At 42.7% G+C, this 25056-nt stretch overlaps 5 protein-coding genes across 5 annotated transcripts; 3 read left to right on the top strand and 2 right to left on the bottom strand.

The window, feature by feature from the left end:
• Positions 1-5: 5 nt before the first annotated feature.
• On the bottom strand, positions 6-1993 carry V1516DRAFT_676807 (uncharacterized protein). Its single transcript, XM_066922480.1, has 2 exons — positions 1480-1993; positions 6-1426 (listed from the first exon to the last, which is right to left on the bottom strand). Exons 1-2 carry the CDS (start codon positions 1840-1842, stop codon positions 206-208), a joined length of 1584 nt encoding a protein of 527 aa, XP_066776720.1. The 5' UTR covers positions 1843-1993; the 3' UTR covers positions 6-205.
• Positions 1994-3513: 1520 nt separating this feature from the next.
• Positions 3514-6216, bottom strand: V1516DRAFT_702865 (Sec39 domain-containing protein; the record flags this gene model as incomplete). Its single annotated transcript, XM_066924135.1, has 3 exons — positions 3514-4536; positions 4585-4741; positions 4791-6216. 3 exons carry the CDS (start codon positions 6214-6216, stop codon positions 3801-3803), a joined length of 2319 nt encoding a protein of 772 aa, XP_066776719.1. The 3' UTR covers positions 3514-3800.
• A 4096-nt stretch (positions 6217-10312) lies between these two features.
• Positions 10313-12589, top strand: V1516DRAFT_676792 (OPT oligopeptide transporter protein-domain-containing protein; the record flags this gene model as incomplete). The annotated part of the gene is made up of 1 exon (XM_066922479.1): positions 10313-12589. The coding sequence occupies exon 1, from the start codon at positions 10434-10436 to the stop codon at positions 12585-12587; it is 2154 nt and encodes a 717-aa protein (XP_066776718.1). The 5' UTR covers positions 10313-10433.
• Positions 12590-16010: 3421 nt separating this feature from the next.
• On the top strand, positions 16011-18111 carry V1516DRAFT_676783 (OPT oligopeptide transporter protein-domain-containing protein; the record flags this gene model as incomplete). The annotated part of the gene is made up of 1 exon (XM_066922478.1): positions 16011-18111. Exon 1 carries the CDS (start codon positions 16045-16047, stop codon positions 18109-18111), a length of 2067 nt encoding a protein of 688 aa, XP_066776717.1. The 5' UTR covers positions 16011-16044.
• A 3254-nt stretch (positions 18112-21365) lies between these two features.
• On the top strand, positions 21366-23467 carry V1516DRAFT_676772 (OPT oligopeptide transporter protein-domain-containing protein; the record flags this gene model as incomplete). Its single annotated transcript, XM_066922477.1, has 1 exon — positions 21366-23467. Exon 1 carries the CDS (start codon positions 21400-21402, stop codon positions 23464-23466), a length of 2067 nt encoding a protein of 688 aa, XP_066776716.1. The 5' UTR covers positions 21366-21399.
• Positions 23468-25056: the final 1589 nt, after the last annotated feature.

Here is a 25056-nt window from a genome sequence, read left to right as displayed (position 1 = left end):
TTTCTGCTTTATTATTATTTTCATGCCAGTTTCTTCTATTTGCATATTATATAATGTATTTTTATTTGTTTTGGACAAGAGTTTGGAGATTCCCTTGATCAGTCTTATTTGGCATATTATGTATTTTACTAGACGTTATATCGAATGTATTCCTTTCGAACTTAGTCTGTGATTAGTTTTATTCGAATCTATCGTACAAGACACTTCACTTTTTGGTCACGGTTGGCGAAGACATGGTAGACTCTGATTGAATATCGTTGTCATCGGTAACATCATCATCACTATCATTGTTGCCATTACCGTGACGGATGATCTGATTTGAGAGCTTGTTGGAAATTATCATGCGCTTATGATTTTTGCCCAAGCCAGAATAAGAATCACGATTGTCATCGCGATCGTGCTCAATGTCATAACCCAGAGGATCAGAAACAGCTACGGGTGAAGAAGGAGAAGAAGGAGGAAGATTATTTCGCACTGCCATTCTAGATATTGCACGGAGCTCTAGTGGTAATTGTCTGATTTCCAACGAGCTGAGCATGCGAGACGCTGCTCTCGAAGGAAGACGGTCAGCTATTGAGTTTGTCTGGTTTTTCAAAGATGATGATCCGATTGGATCTGAGTGAATTACTGATGCGGTCGTGACACTAGCTGCTGTCGGAAATACGGTAGAGTGCGCTTGATATGTTCGATCCGCTAGTTGACTGGTGTCTTGCTTGTGCTGTGAAGAGCAGATAAATAGATCTGTCAGCGTATTAAACAAAGAATCGATTTTTAGTTGAAATAGTTGGTCGTCTGTGGGTAAAACAGATGCCAAAAAATTGATAGCTTCGGCGGCGGTGTCAATCGCTGAATGTATATCTGCCGGAATATTGTCTTGCACTTGTTCCATGACGGTACGCAGTAAGTCGTGACCTGTTCCCTGTATGTTGTATTGAGGAACAATATCCGATTTCTCATTCGAGAGTTCGAGTTTTGAAACCCGAGATCGTAAATCATCGATAGCTTGCCAAACCGCGTCTCTCTGGACAACCGTCTCATTGGACATGTTCCGGCTAGGCGATGTCGGAAGGTTTTCAAACAGTACATTCGCATCTGAACTGGAAGTCGCTACTGGCCCAAATATTCGCTCATATCTCTTCACAGTGTCGGCTGGCAAACTGTTTCGTAATTGTCGCTTTGCAGTTGTCAACCGTATAGGTCGCTCGTCGTCATCAGTAAAATATTCCGAAGAAGTGCGCTCGGCTAATTCGCCTTGTCCTGAACTCGGTCCCCGGAACTTAGTCGATCCAGATCTACGTAACCGTGCATTGGAAAAACTTGCAGTGCTGGGATATGTTTGCTCGGACATTGTAGGCTTAAAGAAAGAACTTCGGCTTCGACGAAGTGGCGAGGATATGTTCGAGAGCCGATTCGAAATAGTGCCATTCTAGTGCAAAATTAGCTCTGCCCAGTTGCGGATGCATAAAAGGAAAAATTTACCTCAGTTCCTGAACCAGAACGTAGAACAGAAGTTGATGCCTGTGATCGCAAAGAAGACGAAGGTGAAGACGACGACGGCACGAACCTGGTTCCGTCGTCTACCCCATTTATCGTCCGGCTCGAGATACTCTCAGGTGGAGACGACGACAGAAAAGAATTCCTCATTCCCAGTCGTGCTCTTGGTACTGTATCCAAACCTGGTGCCGGTCCAGTAGCTCCCCGTTGAAGGCGCGTTCCTTGCGGCCGTCGATCTACATCTGTCGCCAATTTCAATCCTTGACCGCTCTCGTCACCAATTTCATTGGTAATGGTCCCCTGAATCAGTCGCAGCCTCGCAGACACACTCGGTGGAGACGCACTCATTTCGCAATTCGTCACAGAATCATGGGCTGCAACTGGTAAGTCGTAGTGTACTTGTCCTTTCGAGATTTGTTGACTGCAGGCTTGTATGGTTCGTCTGTTTGCCAGTCTCGCACGCGCAGCCTAACTTTCTTCCAAGTTAAACTATTTACGCTCTCAGTCTTCGTCTTGATCGACAGGAAACTAACATTAAGCCGCAGCACGTGATAATAGTTAAGATCTTAGGTAATAGAGTAGTGCGAACTGGGACGCGTTTGGCAAATTGGGCAACCATGTTGGATGAATTCATGGCCTGGTTGGGTTTGTTGGATCAATATTATCACGTTATCAAACATCAGCTAGAATACGCTTACTTTTCCTTTTATAATATATTTGAGTCTGATTCTCTTACCTGGCTTGCACAGGGGAAGTGAGGAGGGAGTATTGGATTAATCAAGAACTGGCTTGGTTTGCAAGCCTACCAGAACAGACTAGCTCAGTGCTTGCAACCTGCAGGAGTAGCCGGAAATAAAATGCTAATCATGGCTATCGAGATCGTAGGTCCCATTCGGAGGTGTGGTGATTTACAACCACTAAATAAGAGAATGGCGCTTTCAATAAGATCTCGGATACATTGATAGAGGGAGGGGAAGAAATCGTCAAACGTTCAGAAATTTCGCTGTAAAAAGTTTATTACCACTAATCATAACCCGGTGAAGCTAGATAGATATAGCTCACAAGTCTAACTACTCGTTGAGTATAGCCTGATTTTTGCTGAATAGATCTGTAATTCCCCAGATTCGATTCCTTTTGAAGTCTTGATTCATTACCTGACTCAGTATTATATTGCCAGGACTGCATTGTTCTAATAATTCAAAACTGAGATCACTTATCAGTTGCATCACCAAAAAGTGGTTTCACCGGGAAGGAAAAAACAAAAAGCAAAAAGCAAAAAGCTATGTAGGCATGTCATTGCAAATTCAAGTTAGTCAATTCTGACGAAATGTCTAATATATTCCGCTTCTAAACACTAATTTCTCGAATCAAATACCTTTCCCTGCCTACTTTCCAATTGAGAACCACAAATCCATGGAGGTGCTCCACGCTTCCGTATATTTGAATACAGGTTGAACTTTAATCTTGAATTTTTAAAGCATTGGTTGATTGAAGATTGCTGATTCTTGGGCTGTATCAGTTATCTCCATGAAACTGCCAATTGAGGTTTCTAAACCTTTCGTATATGCTCTTTAGCACGAAAAGCTTTAAACATTGCTCCTTGGTGCCGAACCTGATCTGAACACAATGACCGTGATATTCGGAAGTAGTTTCTGAATTTTTCGCATATGAATATAGAAATATTATAAGGCAGGAATATTCAGCTGTAAAGCTCCTCCTTAAACTATTTAGTCAACTTTGGGCATGATGGTTGCAATTGGTTCATTGGTTCATTGGTTCCCTGATCTCAGATTAGAGATGCAGCAAGCTCAGAGTCGTGCTATGAAAATCTGTTGCAATGGTTTTAGTTAGTCGTGTGATTGACCCATAATATTATTCTCCACTACCGACCATTTTGGTGACAGATTGTTGAGTAATCAAATCGGCCGTGTCGGGTATATCTCTCAAGACGAGATTAAGCATCCGCGTCGGTCCATAAAAAGCAGATAGCAGTTAATTGATCACAAGCTTGAAAATAATAACTTCATATCCGATCCTCTTCAAATTAAAAAATCGATCATAGTAAAGCTATTAATCAAGTCAAATCCCCTTGCACAGTCACTTAGATCAAGCGATTTCGAAGTACGCCTGTAGGAAGAAGCATATTGATAGAAAATGCTACATCGTGGTCTTAAAATATGAGCTTCGACTATGAGCGCTAAAACCTAAAACAATGTACAATTCTTTGTCCAAATCCAACAAGTATCATAGAAAAATCCATGCTCCGCTCAGTCTGAGCAAGGAATGACCGATTCTAAATATTAAAATCATCGAACGCTAGCAACAAGTTGCGTTACTTCTAACTCAAAGTTATGCCACACATTTAAAACTTCTCTAATATTTTGATCTGGACAAAGATCCATAGCTCGGGCTAGTAGATCCATCTGAAGCCGCATTGCCTTGACGCGGTTGGAAATCTGCAACATCATCATAGGCGGAATACCTCTGCCCATCAGCGAAGTCCGGTTATTTCCCATTTCTCTGATCACCTGGGGTGTGAGTTGAGGGGAGTTAGGCGATACATAGCGACCCGCTGCATAAAACGTCTGCCAAACTAAATCTACATCAGTTTTGCTGATCTCCTCAACACGTGTCCAGAGTCGAGCCATGCAATAATCGTAAGCAGTTTTAAAATCGTCCGACGCAAGCGCGGAATATATGCACATCCGGGTTATACGATCTGCAATCACGCTCGATTCCAGTTCAAGATTTTCCCCTTTCAATACCACCGACGACTGCAGCGCCTCTAGACCGAATCCTACGGTCAAATTTTGTGCGATCGAAATCATCACATCGGCTTGTAAGTACGCCTTTTCGTTCGATTGAAGAACTTGGGACACTATTTCTTCGGGATTCCCGTTGGTCCTTAACTGGTGTGGCGTCACCGGAATCCCTGGAACAAGAGTCAACGAGTACTTAGATATCTCGTGCGTCGCCTTCAATAAAATATCGGCCTTATACAGGTTTTCAGATGCTGATATTGCTGGATAAACCAGATGCAATCTGCATAAACAGTTAATAAAGTTAATCTACCGATTCGAATTTACTCACATTTGTGAAGCCACTTTCAAGCTACCTCTTGTCGCATTGCAGTTTGAAGCAGTATCATAATGTTCTTGGAATGATTTCAAAACGTGTTTCTCCATATCTTCAGGCGCCAGTGGTGGATGAAGTGGGTCTACATAAAGCTGTGTGGCAAGTGAGATCCCTAACAGCTTGTAAGTAAAGCTTTGAGAAGATTATAAAAGAAGACATACTTCCAGATTCCAAAAGAGCCCCCAAAAATATGTTATCAATGTCAGCTTCTGACAATTTGCCTAAAACCAAACTCTTGTTCTTAAGCCATCGAGTTCCGCTGCGAAGTCCCCGCCAATTGGTATCGTCCCGGTAAGCAAACTGCTTAGGATCACCTTTGACCATCTTTAACAAAAACTGGAATTGAGATTCATGCGAAGAAAAAAACCTTAGCTCAGTCATTTTTCGGATATTTACTGGAATATAGGCGGAGATCATCGATGCGGATGTAAGAAAGTGGTCCAAAATCTGTATACTAGCTGGTGACACAGAGAACAAAGGCGATGCAGGGAATTCTAGAGCCTCCTCAATATTCGAGAAATGTTGCATAGATTCCACGATTGAAATGTCAGTGGATGCAGATTTAATTCCAGGATAAGAAGATAATAGATTAGATGCACGCTTTTGAATGTGCCGCAAGGAATCAAAAACTTCGGTCGAACAATCTGGACATTTATAACATGCAGCTATCATCGCAGACATGTATTCAAGCTGGACTTCAGCACCAGCATCAGGTCCATCCCAAGATCGAATTAGGGACCCTACAACATGTACATTATGACTTTCAGATGCTTGAATTATCCACTCAAACAATCGTCGCCATGCGTGAAGTTTCTGCTGTCCAGACTCTGAAATCATCTCTATATAAGGAACAAGCACCGTAGTAATATCGCGAACAATAGTTTGAGAGTTGCAGTATTGAAGTAAATACGCGATAATCTGAGCTGGATCAGTAGAAGTAAGGTCATGTAGACTGAAGGGTCTAGGAAAATCACGAGCCTCAGGATAAAGATCGCAAAATTTCTTCAAAGGCAACAGAACGCCATTTCTCCATCGTACTACTGTCTCCGGAATCGAGGATACAGACAGAATTTTGTCCACAACATCTATAATACCCACTGTCGAGTCTACCATATAAATTCGGGCAAACAACCATGAAGAGAAAGTCATGGCTGGATCGCTTTCATAAACCACTGGTTTCGTGATTGTGACAATATCTGAGTCATTTTGGTATAAAATAGTATTTACAGTACTTGATAAAATGGCCATTCGAGTAATAAGAGTCGACGCTATAGATTCGTCGAGGTCGTATAAAGCAGCAGGGAGCGCTTCTGAGGTGAAACGAGATTCAATTTCATCATCCGCCGTCGAACTCAACGTTCCATATGAAATATCAGAAACAAGAGAAACATACGGTTCAGGATCTGCTGTTGGTGGTACATATTTCAAAATGATATGCAACGCGTCGGCTGTAGACGAAGTGGAAATCCAACTTGAGGAACTAAATAGCACGCGCAAATTTTCGTAATTTTCTATCGACGACCAATACACCGCATATAGCAACAACTTGGCATTTTGAATCGATTCAGCCATCACCAGCAATCGCATTGTGGAAGGGAGCAGATAATATTTGTTCTGACAAATATTGTTAGTGACGTAGACAGCTCCTTCATCAAAAGATTTGAAAATAAGGGGTTTAGTTCTAACCCTTCAAGACGTGTATACCAATGTAGTTTTCATTTATAATCTGTTACATAATAATTACAGTTCAAAAGCCGGACGGAGGGTTTTGTGCGGGGGAATATGTGTGCAAAATTATATTATTTCGGAACATTGTGTATACACAAGCAGTTTGAAGCAATATCGGCAACTGTATAAATTGTAATAATAAATATTTGATATATAAGTAGACAAAATCATTCAGTGGTGGCCTATGAAGATATAGTCCTCGAGATTAGCAGAATAGTGTCGGCCAATGAATCATCGGGATCTAGCGAGCCAATAACAGGAGACTAATTCTTGCCTTCATAAATTTGCTTACTGACAGATGGATAGACATAATGTATGTAATTTTCGCCTTGATAAGAGGCCCTGCAAGAAGAGATACGTACGACCTTATCTTCTTGGAATACGATGATTCTGTTTCAGATTCTGCTTGGCCCAGAGTCGACTCGGCTAAGACTGCTTAAGATTCAGAGTACATTTCGGAAGGGTTCCATCCAATCAAACGGACCGAAAATTCGCAAGGTCGGTGGCTGTTGCTTTGAACGGCGATTCCTGATAACGTTAAAGCAGGAAGGTCAATTCGATGTTACCAGGTTGGAGTCGACAAGCTCGAAGACAATAATGTAGTTGATCTATGTATATCGTGTTGAGAATATGGACATCAATTGAAAAAAGTTGCCGTAGAAGTCCATATGATTGATGCCATTTCCTGTCATTTTGTGTCCTATCCTCTACTTCCCCACAGTTCTACTGATATTTTCCAATCCAGTCGACACTCCGGTCAGCTGCACAGCAGCGCTGCGGCCCCGGAGTATGAGCTTCCGAGATAAAAGTGGATCTTTGCTTGAGTCTCAATTCTATCAGCCTTCGTACTGAAGTATAAACCAGAGTGAGTGCGCTTGGACCAACGAATGCAAATGCCAGAGATAAGAGGAGAGCTAGACTCTAAAATTCCGAGTGAGTACGCAGCGAAAAGCTGCTCAATGTGAAAACCGTCGAGATAATTGGGGATTTCGGATCAGCTTTCGGATCAGGTTTTATTAGGAACGTACGGAAATAAAATGGCTAATGCAGCAAAGTCAGTCTTAATAAATATCTCCCAGACTGCAGCATATTAGCAGATATCGGGCTCAGAAACATTTGTAGCAGCTAGTCAGAAGCCGACCTCCTCTAGGAACCCATAGAGCACCATGCGTCTATCAAAGCTCCAAAATTATCCAAGCTCTTGGAGGCAAAGGTCATTCGACTTGGACCAATTTTCTGCATGGATTAAGGATGCAAAAGTCTCGAGAGTCAAAGCTTGGCGATAGAAAGGCAAACATGGCATTTATTGGCTTGGAGAAGAAGAAGGAGGCGCGTGGCAAGATTGGGTCGGAGTTTGAAAAAAGCTCAGATACTGATACGAGCAACAAACACGAGTGGTCCAAACAGTCGCACGGGCACTCACGAGCTGGTCTTCGGAAGGGGGACACTGGCGAAAAATTCGTGGATCGAAATCATTAAGCACTGGTCAATCGGAAAGTTTTTCGGTTTTCTCGAAGAAGAATCGCTTGCTAACGAGAATTTTGACGACAATGCGTATATTAGTCTACAAAATGACGATTTCAGGATGCCGGTCTGCAAAATAAGTGCATTATAATATGGAGAAGCAGTAAAATTGTTCATTTCTAACATCGACGGATTGGGCTGCTTGGCTGTTGACAGTTGTGATGCCAGATAAATGGTGTCTCAAAATCATGGCTGGCATCCCATGGCGATTGCTAACGAGTCGCTGTTCGTTGAGTATGAGCCCCCTTTGCTCTGCTTAGCCGTAAGTCATAAATAGCCTAAGTGGCGAACGAAGAAGCCTGAACGGGTTAACCGTGGGCAGTTGAGCCGATGCATGTTTACAGCTTTTGTCAACGACTTTCAGCTAGAATCCGCAAATTAGTCTAGTTCTCTTTTGGAATTAGAAATAATTCGTAATTTCGCCCAGATTGCACTTTCATCCTAATAAAATACTCACAAACGTACGTAATCAAATAGTGCCCAACATACAACATTATAGTTGTTATCTTTGCTCTTATCTCAGAGCTGTGACAACACTCAGCATTGTGGTCAAAGCTTCGACTCACTATGGAGCTCTAGATAAGGAAATCTGAGGGCCTTCTTATCGATCCGCTTCACGGCACTTGTAAGACCGACTTTAATCTAATATTGCGATAGATGAATTGAAGAACATTTAGCTGAAAACAAGAGCAGCATATTTTGTGAAAGATGACATAGATAGCGAATCTGAATGCGAATGCCGATATGTAGAACTGCTAGACCCTCTCACAGCGAAACTCCGGCATTCTGATCATTATGCTGTGACCAACCGGCCCGTGTTGCCGAACATATCTATTTTCTGGCGGGTCCTCTTGATTCATTAGGGGCCTCAAATCTTGGCACAACGGGCTCCGCTCGACTCACAGCCACGCGATAAGCAAAGCCGACACAGCATCAACAGCGAAGGTACAAAGGGCAAGGGGATTGTTTGAACCAGCCACAAAAGTGCTCGAAGTATGCCTTTGCTCTCAAGTGGATGGGTCTATAGGTTGCTCAGGCTGCCTCGGACCATCGGTGGGAATACACTCGGGAACAGATAGTCAGACAGCAAGGTAGTCAGTCAGTCAGCTAGTATGGGGACAAAGGAAGAACCGCACAGCCATTGGCAATGCGGTCGTCCGTCGTCGACTCGCTCTATTATCAAGAGAATCTCATCTATTGGCTGGAACAGGTCTATTCAAACAATGTCATTATTATGCCTGGGAGCTCGATCTCCCGATATTTGCAAAGCGGTCGTTATCGTTTTCGCTGGACTGTCCAGCCGATTTACTTCCAACTCTAGCCCTGAAGCTTATCGGACGAGACGGCCAGGCATACCAGTTTCCCTCCCTTGCCTGTGTGTTCTTGCTACGTAGAGTCCGTGCTTGTCTCTGAGCTAGTTTATGCTTGTTTGCGAAATTTCAAAGTGCAGATGCCGGCGCGGCTTCTGCTCTACACGTTCGTGGTTTCTCCTCGCTCCTCCATCAGAACAGTAAATTCGTAGTTTTTTTTGTGCTTTCTGGTTAGAATAAAATTATCTGACGTGTCAGATGCGTATAATAATCTGTCCCGTTCTAATTTCTGCCTTTTCCGCAACCCAGAATTTTGAACTTGCTAGTCCAGGCATCGTGACAAGCGCCACTACCCGCTCGACTCCATTCGCCATTTCTACAGTATGTTCGTCCTGCAGGAAAACACTGCATTTTGATAATCTGATACCGTTGACATGCCCGATAAATGTTGAGGCCATTTACCGTTTTCCCAGGCTGCCAGCTCTGACCATGACTACGGGATTCCAACGAAACTTGAACCTATCGGTTGTTCTCCACGCCCTTCGCTCCCACCATCAGGTACTTTGTCTGCCAAACTTCTGAAAACCACCTCAATTTGCAACCAGCATGAAAATATATATATTAATACGCGAAATTCCCTGTTCCCCGACAAAATCTATCTGCATCTCGCATTCATCTAGAGAGGACTTGAAACATCTTTGTTGGGCATTGTTTCTTATGTAAGTTTATTACATGCCTTAATTTCTAATTTATCTTCCATATTAACAGAATATCATATTAGCCTCCATGATAGACTTTGAAAAGAATGAGAAACTCGACGAGTATGTCATTGGTGACGCTCAGACGGTTACTGACCTCACGACCGACAAGCGCGAGGCCACCATCACTGTCGCAGACCTTGATATCCCTGATCTTCGCGAACGTGCACTTCAACGTCTAGGCAACGAAGTACATTTGGATTTAGTCGATTTGTTCGACGATGAACAGATTCTTGAGTATCTTTTGGACATGCTGATGACCATCACTGTGCAGGAAGCTGTTGAAACTCTCACTAGCGCATTTGAATATCATCAGGATGATAATAATTTCTCTGCTCATTCACTTGAAAAAGTTACTCAGCTTTTAGAAGGTGAGGAGTCTTACGGCCAGGGCCGGGAATGCTATCTTCTCGATCTTCTAATTGAAGGTACTGTGCTTAAATTTCATTCGCCTTATCCCGAAGTTCGCGCTGTCTGCAGTCCTATGGATGATCCCAACATGCCTGTTGAGACCTTTCGTGCCTACTTCCTTGGTTGCTGCTGGGTAGCCATCGGTTCTTTCATCAATCAGATGTTTACTTTCCGTCAGCCGTCGCTTACAATTGGCTCAACGGCTATTCAAATCATGCTTTTCCCTTGCGGTCAGTTTTTGGCCAAGGTTCTTCCAGATTGGGGATTTACTGCCTTTGGACGACGACACTCGCTGAATCCTGGACCTTGGAACAATAAAGAGCAGATGTTGGCGACGTTAATGGTCAATGTTGGATCGACTTCGTCTAATTTCATGAGTTATGTTGTTGTCATGAAGTTGGAAAGATTTTTCAATCAGTCTTGGGTCAACTTCGGATTCATTTTCTTGATGAATTTCTCTACCCAATTTTTCGGATTTGGTCTTGCAGGGTTATTGAGACGATGGGTTGTATATCCTGCCAAGGCTATTTGGCCATCGCTTCTTCCCACAGTCATGTTGAATCGTACTTTACTTCTTCCTGAAGACAGACATTCCATTCATGGCTGGAAAATGACTCGCTACCGATTCTTTTTCACTGTTCTTATTGCTATGATGGTTTACTACTGGCTTCCTGGCTTCCTGTTTACTGCTCTCAGTACCTTTAACTGGATGACCTGGATTGCTCCTAAAAATCTCAATCTTGGTGTGATTACTGGATCCAATCAGATCGGCTTGAATCCTTTGACCACATTCGATTGGGGTGTGATCGGATACTCTGCACCTCTTGCTGTTCCGTTTTTCTCGATGGCCAATCAGTGGTTTGGTATGCTTATCTCTGCGTTTATCATGATTGGTCTCTGGTATAGCAACTACAAGTGGATGGGCTATCTGCCAATTAACTCTACTTCGTCGTTCGACAACACTGGAGCCAAGTATAACGCATCTCGAATTATCAATGAGGATCTTACGCTCAACGCTGAGAACTACAAAAATTATTCGCCTCCATTCTTGTCTATTGGATATGTCATGATTTACGGATCCGAATTCGTCATGTTTACTATGTCAGTTGTCTATATCTGGTTGGCTGAACGAAAGGCCCTAACTACTGCGTTCGGCTCATTCTACCGCAGTATCAGACATCGTAAGGATAACTCGAACTTCAAAGAGTACGACGATGTTTTCTGCAGATTGATGTCGAAATATCCTGAGGTTCCAGATTGGTGGTATCTGTGTATTTTGGGAGTATCGCTTGCTTTTGCCATCATCGCTGTTGAAGTCTATGATACCCATACTCCTTGGTGGGGTGTTATCGTTATCATCTTCATTTGTATCTTTTTGATAATGCCTTCAGCTATTGTGTTCTCCATTACAGGATATCAGCTTGGATTCAACGATATTGCGATTATTGTTGCGGGTTATATGGTTCCTGAACATGCTATTGCTAACATGATTTGCCGTGTATTTGGCTGGAACGTGGATGCGCAAGCGGAGAGTTTGATTGGAGATCAGAAGCTCGGACATTATGCTAAGATTCCTCCCCGTGCATTGCTCAGGGGCCAGCTTCTTGCAACTGTTATTCAAACATTTATTACGATTGCTGCTTATAATGTATTGACTGAATCGTTCTCTGATCTCTGCGCCTCTGATCAGGCTAACAAATTCGTTTGTCCGTTCCCCAATGCGTTATACACCGCTACACTGGTGTGGGGTGTTGTTGGACCGAAGCGAATTTTCAACACTTTGTATCCTATGCTTAAGTGGTCATTCTTGATCGGTGTTCTTGTTGGTGCTCCGGTCTATTATCTACGGTGGTTCGGCATGAAATATGTTCCCTTTATCAAGAACTGGAACCCAATTATGATGATCGCAGGTATGAGTCTGTGGAATTCTGGCTATAACATGGCTTACTATACACCTGGTATGGAAGTTTCGTTTGTGTTTATGTATTACATTCGTCGTCGTTACCTTGCCTGGTGGACTAAGTACAACTTTGTGCTTGCTGCAGCTCTTTCAGCTGGTGTTGCACTTTGTGCTATTTTGGTGTTTGTTTCTCTACAGGTTACTAATGTTTCTATTCCCTGGTGGGGACGCACAGTGTCTGGCGCGGGAGTTGACGGCGGTACTTATCCTGCTGTAAAATTCACTGTCGCGGACGGTGAAATCTTTGGGCCTACTTACTGGGAATAAAATATGCTTTGAAATCCAGTATCTGTTTTGTTTGTTTTTGTTTTTGTTTTGTTTTGTTTTGATACTGGTAGATTATCAGATCTTAGGTCATTTGTAGAATATATATATATTTCCTTAGAACGATTCGTATGTGATATCTGATTGATTGAGGGATTTGATTTTGGACAGTCAAATTACTGTTCTTCCTTAAACTTCTGTCGTTTAACGGTTGATCTTATGTTTATACTGTGCGTAACGTACTCTAATTCGGGTAGACGGTGACTCGTTCAACTGTATGCTTCATAAGAAGACCTAAAATTGAGCGGAGTCAGTATTCGGTTGAAAGGACCGAGAGACATCTCTTTAGTTGCATCACGTGGCGCATGTCTGTTTGCAGTAAAGCCGAGAGCCGAGCACGGGCCATGGCTCCTGAACAAATTTCAAACGCTCCTACTGGTCAAAGATCTGAAAGTTGGAAGGGAAGTTGAATCAAGCTGTTGTTACCGTTAGCCTTTGATAGACATGCGTATAGCAGAGAAAGTAAGGAGCTAAAGTTCTGGTGAGAGTGCACGGATTGAAATCATTAAATGAGTGTCAGACAGATCCGAGAAAGCTGGATTCAATCGCTTGGACGAAGTTCTTGATGTAAGGAGGCAGACATCACAGAGAAGTATTATGATTCTGTGAAGAATAATAGTGTTGAAATTTCCCGATAAACTCATATGCTCTGAAATTTGAGCTGGTTTATTTCTTGGCTGTATCATTAGACATGGTCGCTAGACCAGGAAGTGCACCACTGGAGGACCCAGGCCGCGTAGCACAGAAATCCGAACAAGGCTGGTTTGACCCTGTCATTGTAGTCCGAGTATTGAACATTTCGCACGGAACACTTTTGTTCTAAATACGAACTAAGTTAAAATAATAAAAGTCGAATTTATGCGTGGCGCAGAGATGTATATTCCGGTTGATGATATGTACTGCAACGAGGTCCAGTTAGAATGGGCATTACGAATCAAAAAAAATTGAGAGCGGAGCTACCTCCGACGCACAGTATCGAAACATGTTATAACGGACTGAATACTGGCAGAGAGTCTGCTGGGAGCGATTCACAGAGAGAGCGAGAAACCCAAATCGGACTGCGGCTTATATCCGCTTCTTTCTTATCGGCATCGAGCAACAAAAGAACAAAAATAGGCTAGTAGAGAGCGGAAACTTTAGCTGATGGGCCAATCAAGATAGATTGTTAGCAGATGGCCATTGCCTCGACAGGATATGAAGTCTGATGGCCGAGAAGAGAAACCGATTAAGAAGCGGGTTGGTACAGGACAAAGAACCTTCGTTCCGGCCTTTGAGCCAGCGAGATTTTCTTCCAATGACTACAGCTATGCACGTTCAAAAAAAAGCAGTCAAAAATTCAAAAATTTACACGTAAGCTCCGACGCCAAGATTCACCTGAACTGTGATTTCGACGCGAACCATCTGGGTCGAGCTGACCGGGGAGCCAGCGAGGCAGGTTCATAGCTGTCTGGGATCTTCCAAGTCTACCTTCCTTGACGGACACTTCCCATGGATAGCATCGCCGTAATCTACACACAAAGGCCATAAACTAATGTTTCCATGGATAACGAAACAAAGAAAAGCAGACATAAGGAACACAATAGATATAGACAATAAATGGCTGCCAGCCTTGGAAATACTCGAAGTAGAAATCTCTGGGTCTCGGGTAAGCCGTGGGACAAAAACTTTAAAAATCCCAAGACAGGACAGGGGACTGGGCCGTGAGTCTGGTTTTGTTTGCTTTGCGTTAGCAGCAGCTATCGAAAGGAAGATGGTTCAAGCAGACTTGAGTTTGAGCTCGGAACAGAGTATTAAACAAACATCCTTTCGGCCACAACCGGCTATCACCACCTCACTGGTACAGCGCTGGAGCTCTAATTCAACCAGCTTTACATCGAGATGTCTAGACCAAAGACGCAGATACATTTCTATTATATTTGTCAACAGCATAATTTTTGTTCACTGTGCATCCATGAATCCGCATCAGTTTCCACTTCGTGCTCTGGTTCTGTACACTTGCGGCGAGTCTCGACGTCCTCTCTCCCAAGACGCCACTGAAACCTGTATCAAAGCTTCGACAAATATCGAAGCTCAACAGAGTTTGGCTCTTTGGTCAGCTTTCTCTATCTCCATCCTTCAGACAGCTTGGTTTTCCAAGAAGCATGCGACTTAGCTCTGAATCTACGACTTATGGCCTCCAAACACGGTTTTGCAATAGTCCAAAGAAATGAAAGAAAGTGCAGCTTTGCTATCCACAGTTCTCTCGCAAACATCCATCTCTCCATCTTCAAGAGTCATTGATTTCAGTCTATGGAATGGCCATTTGAGAGACTCTCCACCAACTGCCGGCTGCAGTCCTACAGCGCCACATCCGAGTCTAACAATCATACGCTCTTACGATTTCGGACCCATACCGAACAGCCCGCGAAATGACAGACAAACCAGTTTCGAATTGATCGGGGTTTCGGTTTGACATGAAGATTCGAATTTCGTTAGAAATGCATACACAATTCCTTCACAGCCACATTCTTTTAGATCCATGCCGAATCGACAAAATTTTGGTCAAGCCAAGCTTTTATTATCGACATTCGTTTCATTTTCATGGTATCTATCTCTGGAATTAGTTTTCTGATCCTAGCGAGCATCTATGAAAATATATATAAGACCCTCTATTCCAGCCATGACAGGCATGTAGAGTGTTATTCAATTTCTGGATAGAGACCGTCGAGATACAAGTCCTAGAAACAGATGAACCACTAAATTCATCCTAGGAAGCTAATATATATTCCCTGGTCATTTATCTAAAGTAGAGGTGAGAAGTATTGGATATCCCTAATGGGCATCTGTGCTTATACTGGACAATAGCAAGATGACAGATTTTGTCAAGAACGAAAAGGCCGATGAGTATGTCCTTGGTGACGTTGAAGACGCTCACATGTCCGTCGAGCCTACTTTGTCTAAAAAGGAAGCTGAGATTACTGTTGTTGATCTTGGAATCCCAGACTTGCGCGAACGAGCTCTTCAACGTATGCGCGATGAAGTCCATAATGATATTATTGACTTGTTCGATGATGAACAGATCTTGGAATATCTTCTTGACATGTTGATGACTCTTACTGTTGAGGAAGCTGTTGAAGTTTTGACATATTCTTTCGAGTATCATCGTGATGATAATAACTTTGCTGCTCCATCATTTCAAAAGGTGGAAGCCTTACTTGCTGGTGAGGAGTCTTATGGTCATGGTCATGAGGGCTATCTGCTCGATCTTCTTATAGAGGGTACTGTCTTGAAATGGCACTCGCCCTACCCTGAAGTACGAGCCGTCTGTAGTCCTATGGATGACCCCAATCTGCCTGTCGAGACCTTCCGGTCATATCTTCTAGGTTGCTGTTGGGTTGCTATTGGCTCTTTCATTAACCAGATGTTTACTTTCCGTCAGCCGTCCCTTACGATTGGTTCGACTGCTATTCAGATTATGATCTATCCTTGTGGCAAGTTTTTGGCGAAAGTTCTTCCGGACTGGGGAGTAACCGTTTTTGGACGACGACACTCACTAAATCCTGGACCCTGGAACAACAAGGAGCAAATGTTGGCGACGTTAATGGTCAATGTTGGATCGACTTCGTCTAATTTCATGAGTTACGTTATCGTTATGAAGTTGGAAAGATTTTTTAACCAATCTTGGGTTGACTTCGGATTCATTTTCTTGATGAATTTCTCGACCCAATTTTTCGGATTTGGTCTTGCAGGGTTATTGAGACGATGGGTTGTATATCCTGCCAAGGCTATTTGGCCATCGCTTCTTCCCACAGTCATGTTGAATCGTACTTTGCTTCTCCCTGAAGATAGGCGTTCTGTTAATGGATGGACCATAACACGATATCGGTTCTTCTTCACTGTTCTTATTTCTATGATGATCTACTACTGGCTTCCAGGCTTCCTGTTTACTGCACTCAGTACATTCAACTGGATGACATGGATTGCGCCAAAGAATTTGAACCTTGGAGTCGTAACTGGTTCATCGCAAATAGGAATCAACCCGCTAACTTCGTTCGATTGGGGTGTGATCGGATACTCTGCACCTCTTGCTGTTCCATTTTTCTCGATGGCTAACCAGTGGCTTGGTATGCTTGTTTCTGCTCTAATTATGATTGGTTTATGGTACCGTAATTACAAGTGGATGGGATACATTCCGATTAACTCGACATCGTCGTTTGACAACACTGGTGCTAAATATAATGCATCTCGTATTATCAACGATGATTTGACATTGAATGTTGAGAACTATAAGAACTACTCTCCACCATTCTTATCTATTGGATATGTTATGATCTACGGATCTGAATTCGTAATGTTTACTATGTCGGTAGTATATATCTGGTTGGCCGAGAGAAGGGCTCTGACGACAGCATTTGGTTCATTTTACCGCAGTATCCGATATCGGAAGGATAACTCAAATTTTAAGGAATATGACGACGTATTCTGCAGATTGATGTCGAAATATCCTGAGGTTCCAGATTGGTGGTATCTCTGCATTCTGGGATTGTCTCTTGCTTTTGCTATTATCGCTGTTGAAGTCTATGATACTCATACACCCTGGTGGTCGGTGGTTGTGATTATCGTTATTTGTATCTTTTTGATCATGCCTTCAGCTATTGTGTATTCCATCACTGGCTATGAGCTTGGATTCAACGATATTGCGATTATTGTTGCGGGTTATATGGTTCCTGAACATGCTATTGCCAACATGATTTGCCGTGTATTTGGCTGGAACGTGGATGCTCAAGCGGAGAGTTTGATTGGAGACCAGAAGCTCGGACATTATGCTAAGATTCCTCCCCGTGCACTGCTCCGATGCCAGCTTCTGGCGACCATTATTCAAACATTTATTACTATTGCGGCATATAATGTTGTCACACAGTCGTTCTCTGATCTCTGTGCTTCTGATCAGGCTAATAAGTTTGTTTGTCCGTTCCCCAATGCGTTATACACTGCTACACTGGTGTGGGGTGTTGTTGGACCGAAGCGAATTTTCAACACTTTGTATCCTATGCTTAAATGGGCGTTTTTCATTGGCGTTGTAATTGGTGCACCTGTATACTATCTCCGACTTTATGGAATGAGGTACATCCCGTTCTTAAAGAACTGGAATCCAATCATGTCACTTGCGGGAATGAGTCTGTGGAACTCTGGCTACAACATGTCATACTACACACCTGGATTTGAAGTTTCGTTTGTGTTTATGTACCTGATCCGTCGTCGTTACCTTGCTTGGTGGACTCGATACAACTTTGTGCTTGCTGCAGCTCTTTCAGCTGGTGTTGCACTTTGTGCTATTTTGGTGTTTGTTTCTCTACAGGTTACTAATGTTTCTATTCCCTGGTGGGGACGCACAGTGTCTGACGCGGGAGTTGACGGCGGTACTTATCCTGCTGTCAAATTCACTGTCGCGGACGGTGAAATCTTTGGGCCTACTTACTGGGAGTAACTGGTTGTTTGCAGTTCAAAATTTGCTCTTTTTTGTTTTTGTATTTTTGTTGGCAAATAGCTGTGATTACTGTTTTAGGACGTTTTGCCGGCACATTAGTATGGTGTTTTTCGTATTTCACAGTAATACAGTTTATTATTGTAATATAATTTTGTTTATAGATGACTGATATGGTATATCCAATATAGAAGTCAATAGTTGATGCGAATTAGAGTATTGATGCTGAGTCATGGTGGCTAAATAGGGTAAAATTAGAGCTTGAGTCATGCCGAATCAGTTCCGCGGACGCTGTTCAACGCACGGGCCGAAGTTTTATCCCTGAAAGCTGAGACCAAAATATTTGTCCCGGAGTAAGCGCGCGCAAGAGTACAAGCTCTTTGGCCATTCTGTTTGGCGAACGGATTAAAAAGTAGCATGTTAGTTCATTGATTCAATTGCTCAGAATTGTATCATTGCTGAGAATAATATTCGAAAGAAAGCGAATTGAGATATTTCAGATCTAGATTTCATTTCGGTCAGTAGGCGAGATACCAGTATTGCACGGGATACTGGCTCAAAGGAGAGTCGGTGGAATATAGTCGACTCCAAGTTTGGAAGCTGCTCCAAATGGACTGTTAGATGAACTATTATATGAAATCTGTGTCGAATATGGCAGCTGCTTATGATCAAAGCAGCAGACAATGGACCGCTTCGTCTGGGTTCAACAGCCGAACAGGGGACCTGGAAGCAAGCTAAGTAGGCTTTTGTTTTCTCTGTCAGATGTGTACGTTCCGTCTAAAAATGGGTTAGAGCTGCTAGAGAATTTTACTGCTCTATCAGGACTGGCTGGTTTCAAATTTTTAGCTAAAGAATTTCTCTAGATTCCGAGCTCTGATGACCAGCCCGTGTGGATCCGATATTCGACCTGCACAGCACAAACATCATTACCTCTTCCGAGCTTTCAGCAGCACTGATAATTCTGATTCAAATACAAATATCAATAAAATTACCTGAATTAGAAATATCAACTATGATGACAATCAAGATCCATTGCTTCTGTGCCAAAACCGTATCTGGTGCGTTACGAATTTTGTGTGGCGTATGTTCGGCATCTACGGCATTCAGCTCGAAGGACACCCCCGAATCTAAGTAGCACCTCGCTATAAAGACAGTGAATATTTGGAATCAGAGACCTTCACACTTAGTGGTCAGAAAATTTCAGAAAGTTTCTTTTCAAAGATTTCATCTTTCGACTTCGACAATTGCTGCTTGAATGGGCAGCTCGCAGATTTTCTAGGAGCCGTCATCGAAGCCGTGAACAAAATCGCGCAAGAGCCTACATATACAATACTCAAAATGAAGATTGGCGTTCCAGGTGTCGTAAGCTGAAATGATAGCCAATAAAGATGAACGATCTAATTATGTTTGCTAAGCTATTCTTTGTCTTGAATAGATTGCCAGCTCTTAAAGCTGTTTAAATGTAGTTATATTGAAATTCACCCGAAGTACGACAATTTTATATCAAATATAAGACAAACGAGGCCTTTCTAATTTCTTTTTTCAGAATCTCACTGGCCAATGATAAACCAGGTTGATTTGCTCGTAGAGCCAAACACCGTCAGTACTGCACTAACTTGTAGACCCTAGCCACCGAGTTTTTCTGTTTCGGGGAGTACCCAAAGAGCAACAGTTCGGCATCAGCGCGGTGTCTACGAGGTTTAAAAATGCTGAAAGCTAGAGCTCTTCGAAAGCAGGCGAGATACATGCGAGCCTCAACAAAATTGAACCATTTCAGCAGGTTCACGATTTGGATGCCCATGTTTGATAGTACCAACCCTAGCTTGTGTAGCAAACGCGCAATTGAGCTCAAGATCAGCTATGATTTTCCTTAGTTTTGGCGTCCCGGGTCGGCTCTGATCGGAGACGCCATTTTGTTATCTTCCAGTTAACCCCACAGGGCAAATTAAGAAATGAAATTTACAGAAAAAAAATTGATCCGGCAATCGCGGCGTCGGCAAATCGAGAGAAAGCATGCTCCAAGCGTTCCTCTGTGCGCTGTTTAAACATTATCTGGCTGTCTCTTATCGCAATGACCAATACCATGAGCGGGTTCGTGCGAGGAATACGGGGACTGAACGCAGTTTTACAACTTGTGCTACCTTTATCTGCTCTACCTGGCTGTGTGCAATTCGATCCGGACTATAAACTAGAAGTTCGTCATGTCACGAGTCACTGTTTCATGGCTTATTCCTCTTTGCCCACGCGAGTATAAGGTCGAAGGACCAAGCTATTTGACTTCTGAAGCATGTAGTCTACGCCACTTACTCACGTTGGGCAGTTCAAATCTCATTTAACTCTGAAAAAGTTCGATTTTTCCGCCTTGATCCCGACCCAGACTAGTCGTACTGCTCAACAGAACCCGGCAAGCTAAACGACTACCGCATACTGACCCTATACAGCCAGAAATAAGCTAAACCGCCACTCAGTTTGCTATCTCTGGTTTGTACTCTTCTCTTCTGGATATAAAAACTCACTGTTTAGCCCACTTCGCTGATCGTGTTCCGAATAGCTATTACTGAGATAGAGGTATGAACAAGGTATAATCTACCTTCAGGAAGCTCAAGTGGCATTACTTATCTCATCAGATTAGTTAGAACTAGACTTTGATATTTGACATTTATGTATGTTCTTGCTGGAAAACACTTAATGTTGAATAACGACTGACTGGTTATCTAGTCCACCATGATTAAGTTTTTGAAGAGTGAAAAGAATGAAAAAAACTCTGGGGCGTTCATAGATGAGTCTCCAATCGATGAAACCGCAGTTTCGGAAGAAATTAGTGTTTCGAAGGAAGAAGGCACTGTTACTGTTGTTGACCTAGACTTTCCTGATTTGAGGGAACGTGCATTAGAGCGTCTCCGCCATGAGGTTCATAATGATTTCATTGATTTGTTTGACGATGAACAGATCCTCGAATATCTGCTCGACATGATGATGACTGTCACTGTCGAAGAAGCTGTCGAGACATTGACCTACTCGATGGAATATCATCAGGATGATAATAATTTCGCTGCTACTTCTCTTCAGAAAATTGAAGATCTTCTGGCTGGCGAGGAGGCATATGGACAGGGTCATGACGCATATATTCTTGACCTACTTATTGAAGGTACTGTGCTCAAGTTCCATTCGCCTTATCCAGAGGTTCGAGCTGTCTGTAGTCCTCTGGACGATCCAAACATGCCAGTAGAAACTTTGCGCTCTTATTTCCTTGGATGCTGTTGGGTTGCTATTGGCTCTTTTATTAATCAGATGTTTACTTTCCGTCAGCCGTCCCTTACGATTGGTTCGACTGCTATTCAGATTATGATCTTCCCTTGCGGTCAGTTTTTGGCGAAAGTTCTTCCAGATTGGGGAGTAACCGTTTTTGGACAACGACACTCGCTGAATCCTGGGCCTTGGAACAATAAAGAACAGATGCTGGCGACGTTAATGGTCAATGTTGGATCGACTTCGTCTAATTTCATGAGCTATGTTGTTGTCATGAAGCTGCAAAGATTTTTCAATCAGCCATGGGTTGACTTCGGATTCATTTTCTTGATGAACTCTTCTACTCAATTTTTCGGATTTGGTCTTGCAGGGTTATTGAGACGATGGGTTGTATATCCTGCCAAGGCTATTTGGCCATCGCTTCTTCCCACAGTCATGCTCAATCGAACACTACTTATTCCCGAAGATAACCATCCTGTTCACGGCTGGACTATTACTCGTTACCGTTTTTTTTTCATTGTTCTTACAGCTATGATGATCTACTACTGGCTTCCAGGATTTATTTTTACTGCACTTAGTACATTCAACTGGATGACATGGATTGCGCCAAAGAATTTGAACCTTGGAGTCGTAACTGGTTCATCGCAAATAGGAATCAACCCGATCACTTCGTTCGATTGGGGTGTGATCGGATACTCTGCACCTCTTGCTGTTCCATTTTTCTCGATGGCTAATCAATGGACTGGAATGCTCATTTCTGCTCTGATTATGATTGGTTTATGGTACCGTAATTACAAGTGGATGGGATACATTCCGATTAACTCGACATCGTCGTTTGACAACACTGGTGCTAAATATAATGCATCTCGTATTATCAACGATGATTTGACATTGAATGTTGAGAACTATAAGAACTACTCTCCACCATTCTTATCTATTGGATATGTTATGATCTACGGATCTGAATTCGTAATGTTTACTATGTCGGTAGTATATATCTGGCTAGCCGAGAGGAAGTCATTGACGACAGCATTTGGCTCATTCTACCGCAGTATCCGATATCGGAAGGATAACTCAAATTTTAAGGAATATGACGACGTATTCTGCAGATTGATGTCGAAATATCCTGAGGTTCCAGATTGGTGGTATCTGTGTATTTTGGGAGTATCGCTTGCTTTTGCTATTGTTGCGGTTGAGGTTTACGATACTCATACGCCCTGGTGGTCGGTGGTTGTGATTATCTTCATTTGTATCTTTTTGATCATGCCTTCAGCTATTGTGTATTCCATCACTGGCTATGAGCTTGGATTCAACGATATTGCGATTATTGTTGCGGGTTATATGGTTCCTGAACATGCAATTGCCAACATGATTTGTCGTGTATTTGGCTGGAACGTGGATGCGCAAGCGGAGAGTTTGATTGGAGACCAGAAGCTCGGACATTATGCTAAGATTCCTCCCCGTGCATTACTTCGAGGACAGCTTCTGGCGACCATTATTCAAACATTTATTACTATTGCGGCGTACAATGTTGTTACGGAGTCATTTCCTGATTTGTGTGCGTCTGACCAAGCAAACAAATTCACCTGCCCGTTCCCCAATGCGCTATACACCGCTACACTCGTGTGGGGTGTTGTTGGACCGAAGCGAATTTTCAACACTTTGTATCCTATGCTTAAGTGGTCATTCTTAATTGGTTGCCTTATTGGTGCACCGGTGTATTATCTCCGATTCTTTGCTATGAAGTTTATTCCCTTTGTCAAGAACTGGAATCCAATTATGTCACTGGCCGGAATGAGTTTGTGGAACTCTGGCTACAACATGTCGTACTACACTCCAGGAATGGAAATTTCGTTCGTGTTTATGTACTACATCCGTCGTCGTTATCTGGCGTGGTGGACTAAGTACAACTTTGTGCTTGCCGCGGGTCTTTCGGCCGGTGTTGCACTTTGCGCTATTTTGGTATTCGTCTGTCTTCAGGTAACTAATGTGTCTATCACCTGGTGGGGACGCACAGTGTCTGGCGCGGGAGTTGACGGAGGCACGTATTCCGCCGTCAAGTTCACTGTTGCGGATGGCGAGACGTTTGGTCCTACATACTGGGAGTAAAACTTTTTTTAATTGTTGTATTTGCGGTTTTTCTTTAGATGTAATATATATGTTCGATGTCTGTTCGAGAAGGAGTATCGAGAAAGAGTAGTCCGAAGAGAGTTAACGCCACAGACTGGTTATCCCTGAAGTCCAAAAAGTATAGATTTGCACTCGAGATGGATCCACATTACGGAGATAACAATGCAGACTAAATATTTGAGTCAACTGAAGTTATCAGAAACTGCTACTGAAGGATAGCTTTTTAGGATATTGGGAGGTTGAGAAGGTGTGCCGAGAAAGCTAGGCTGGGTCGACTGTAAGCTCGGGAAAGAATCACTGCCAAGCTGGATGCGACCATCATGCTTCGAGCAATGAGTCAAGGCATACATTGATGATTGAAAATGAAAACTTAAAGAAAGAATACGAAGCAGATGTAGCAAGAAGAAAAAAAATAGACATCCGCATTTCATAGAACATGAATTGCCATGAGTTCCTTAGGGAAGCAAAGAAGATTTTCTGATTTGTTGACTTTATCATTATCTGACAATTATTCAAGTTCAAATAAATTCTTCAAATAAGTCAATTGTGCTCAATCAAATGATTCATAATCAGGATTTAATCTCCTTCTTTTTGAACTAAAAGATCGAAATGCCAGAACTTATTTGATTCTTCGAGGACAGGACTTGAGTGTACTCAGCCTAAGCCAAATAGCAGCATCGTCAGTATAGCGCACCAGTGCGAAGACCAAACCAGTTTCAAAAAATAGTTTTAGCAATTGCGATCAATATCAGAATATTTTAGACTACAACAGGTTCAAAGAAGTTGCATGACCGAAGTACCCATTTAGTAGCCCAGCTGAAGTAGACCAATATAACCTCCAAGCATTGGCAGTGCCAATCTCTCTTTGATCGCGCTCTGGGTAAGGATTTCCGCACCGGCGAGTCCATTCGTTATTACATACGAAAACAAGATATATATATGCTTTGCGTTAACTGTAGCTGTGGTTTTTATTTTTGTTCTTGCGAGACTTTTGAAGCAGGTCACAGCCAAAATAAAACGGTAGCCGATTAGTCTTGTCATTCTTTTCCATGGTGCTAAAAATCCATCTCAGGTTTTGAAATATAATAATGCTTATCTATTGAGTCCTAAATACAATCAACAAATTAAATGCATTAGATTATAATCTAAAATTTAAATCTAAATATCATGCTGTTTGAAACCTTCGCTGTGATCATCCATTCATATGCTGGGCTCAGCTCCTCCCACTGACTACTTCTGTGCAAACAGTGAACGCAGGCGATCCGTGTGCAAAGCACAGATAAATGTACAAAGCTCCGGGCGCCGTCCCTGTGTCACTCAGTCCCCGAAGAAACCCACAGCCCCCTAGCAATATCGGCAAAAGGTCTTTGTTGCATGGACCGCTGCTATCAGAAAGCCCGGGCGATTGCATTGTCCTTGTCCAGCCTTGGCGAAGAGTGTATCGAACCAAGACTAGGCATGAACAGAGTACTGCGGCAAATTTTCCAGGAATTACCAAGTGAGGTCATGGAATTAATAGTCATTTATGGTATACAAAAATCATTCGAGTGCGACCAAAAAGAGATATAA

The sequence above is a fragment of the Lipomyces oligophaga genome (assembly GCF_038497815.1).
Source record: "Lipomyces oligophaga strain CBS 7107 unplaced genomic scaffold V1516scaffold_5, whole genome shotgun sequence".
NCBI classification, from domain to species: domain Eukaryota; kingdom Fungi; phylum Ascomycota; class Lipomycetes; order Lipomycetales; family Lipomycetaceae; genus Lipomyces; species [Lipomyces] oligophaga.
This window is presented reverse-complemented; position numbering and strand designations above follow the sequence as displayed.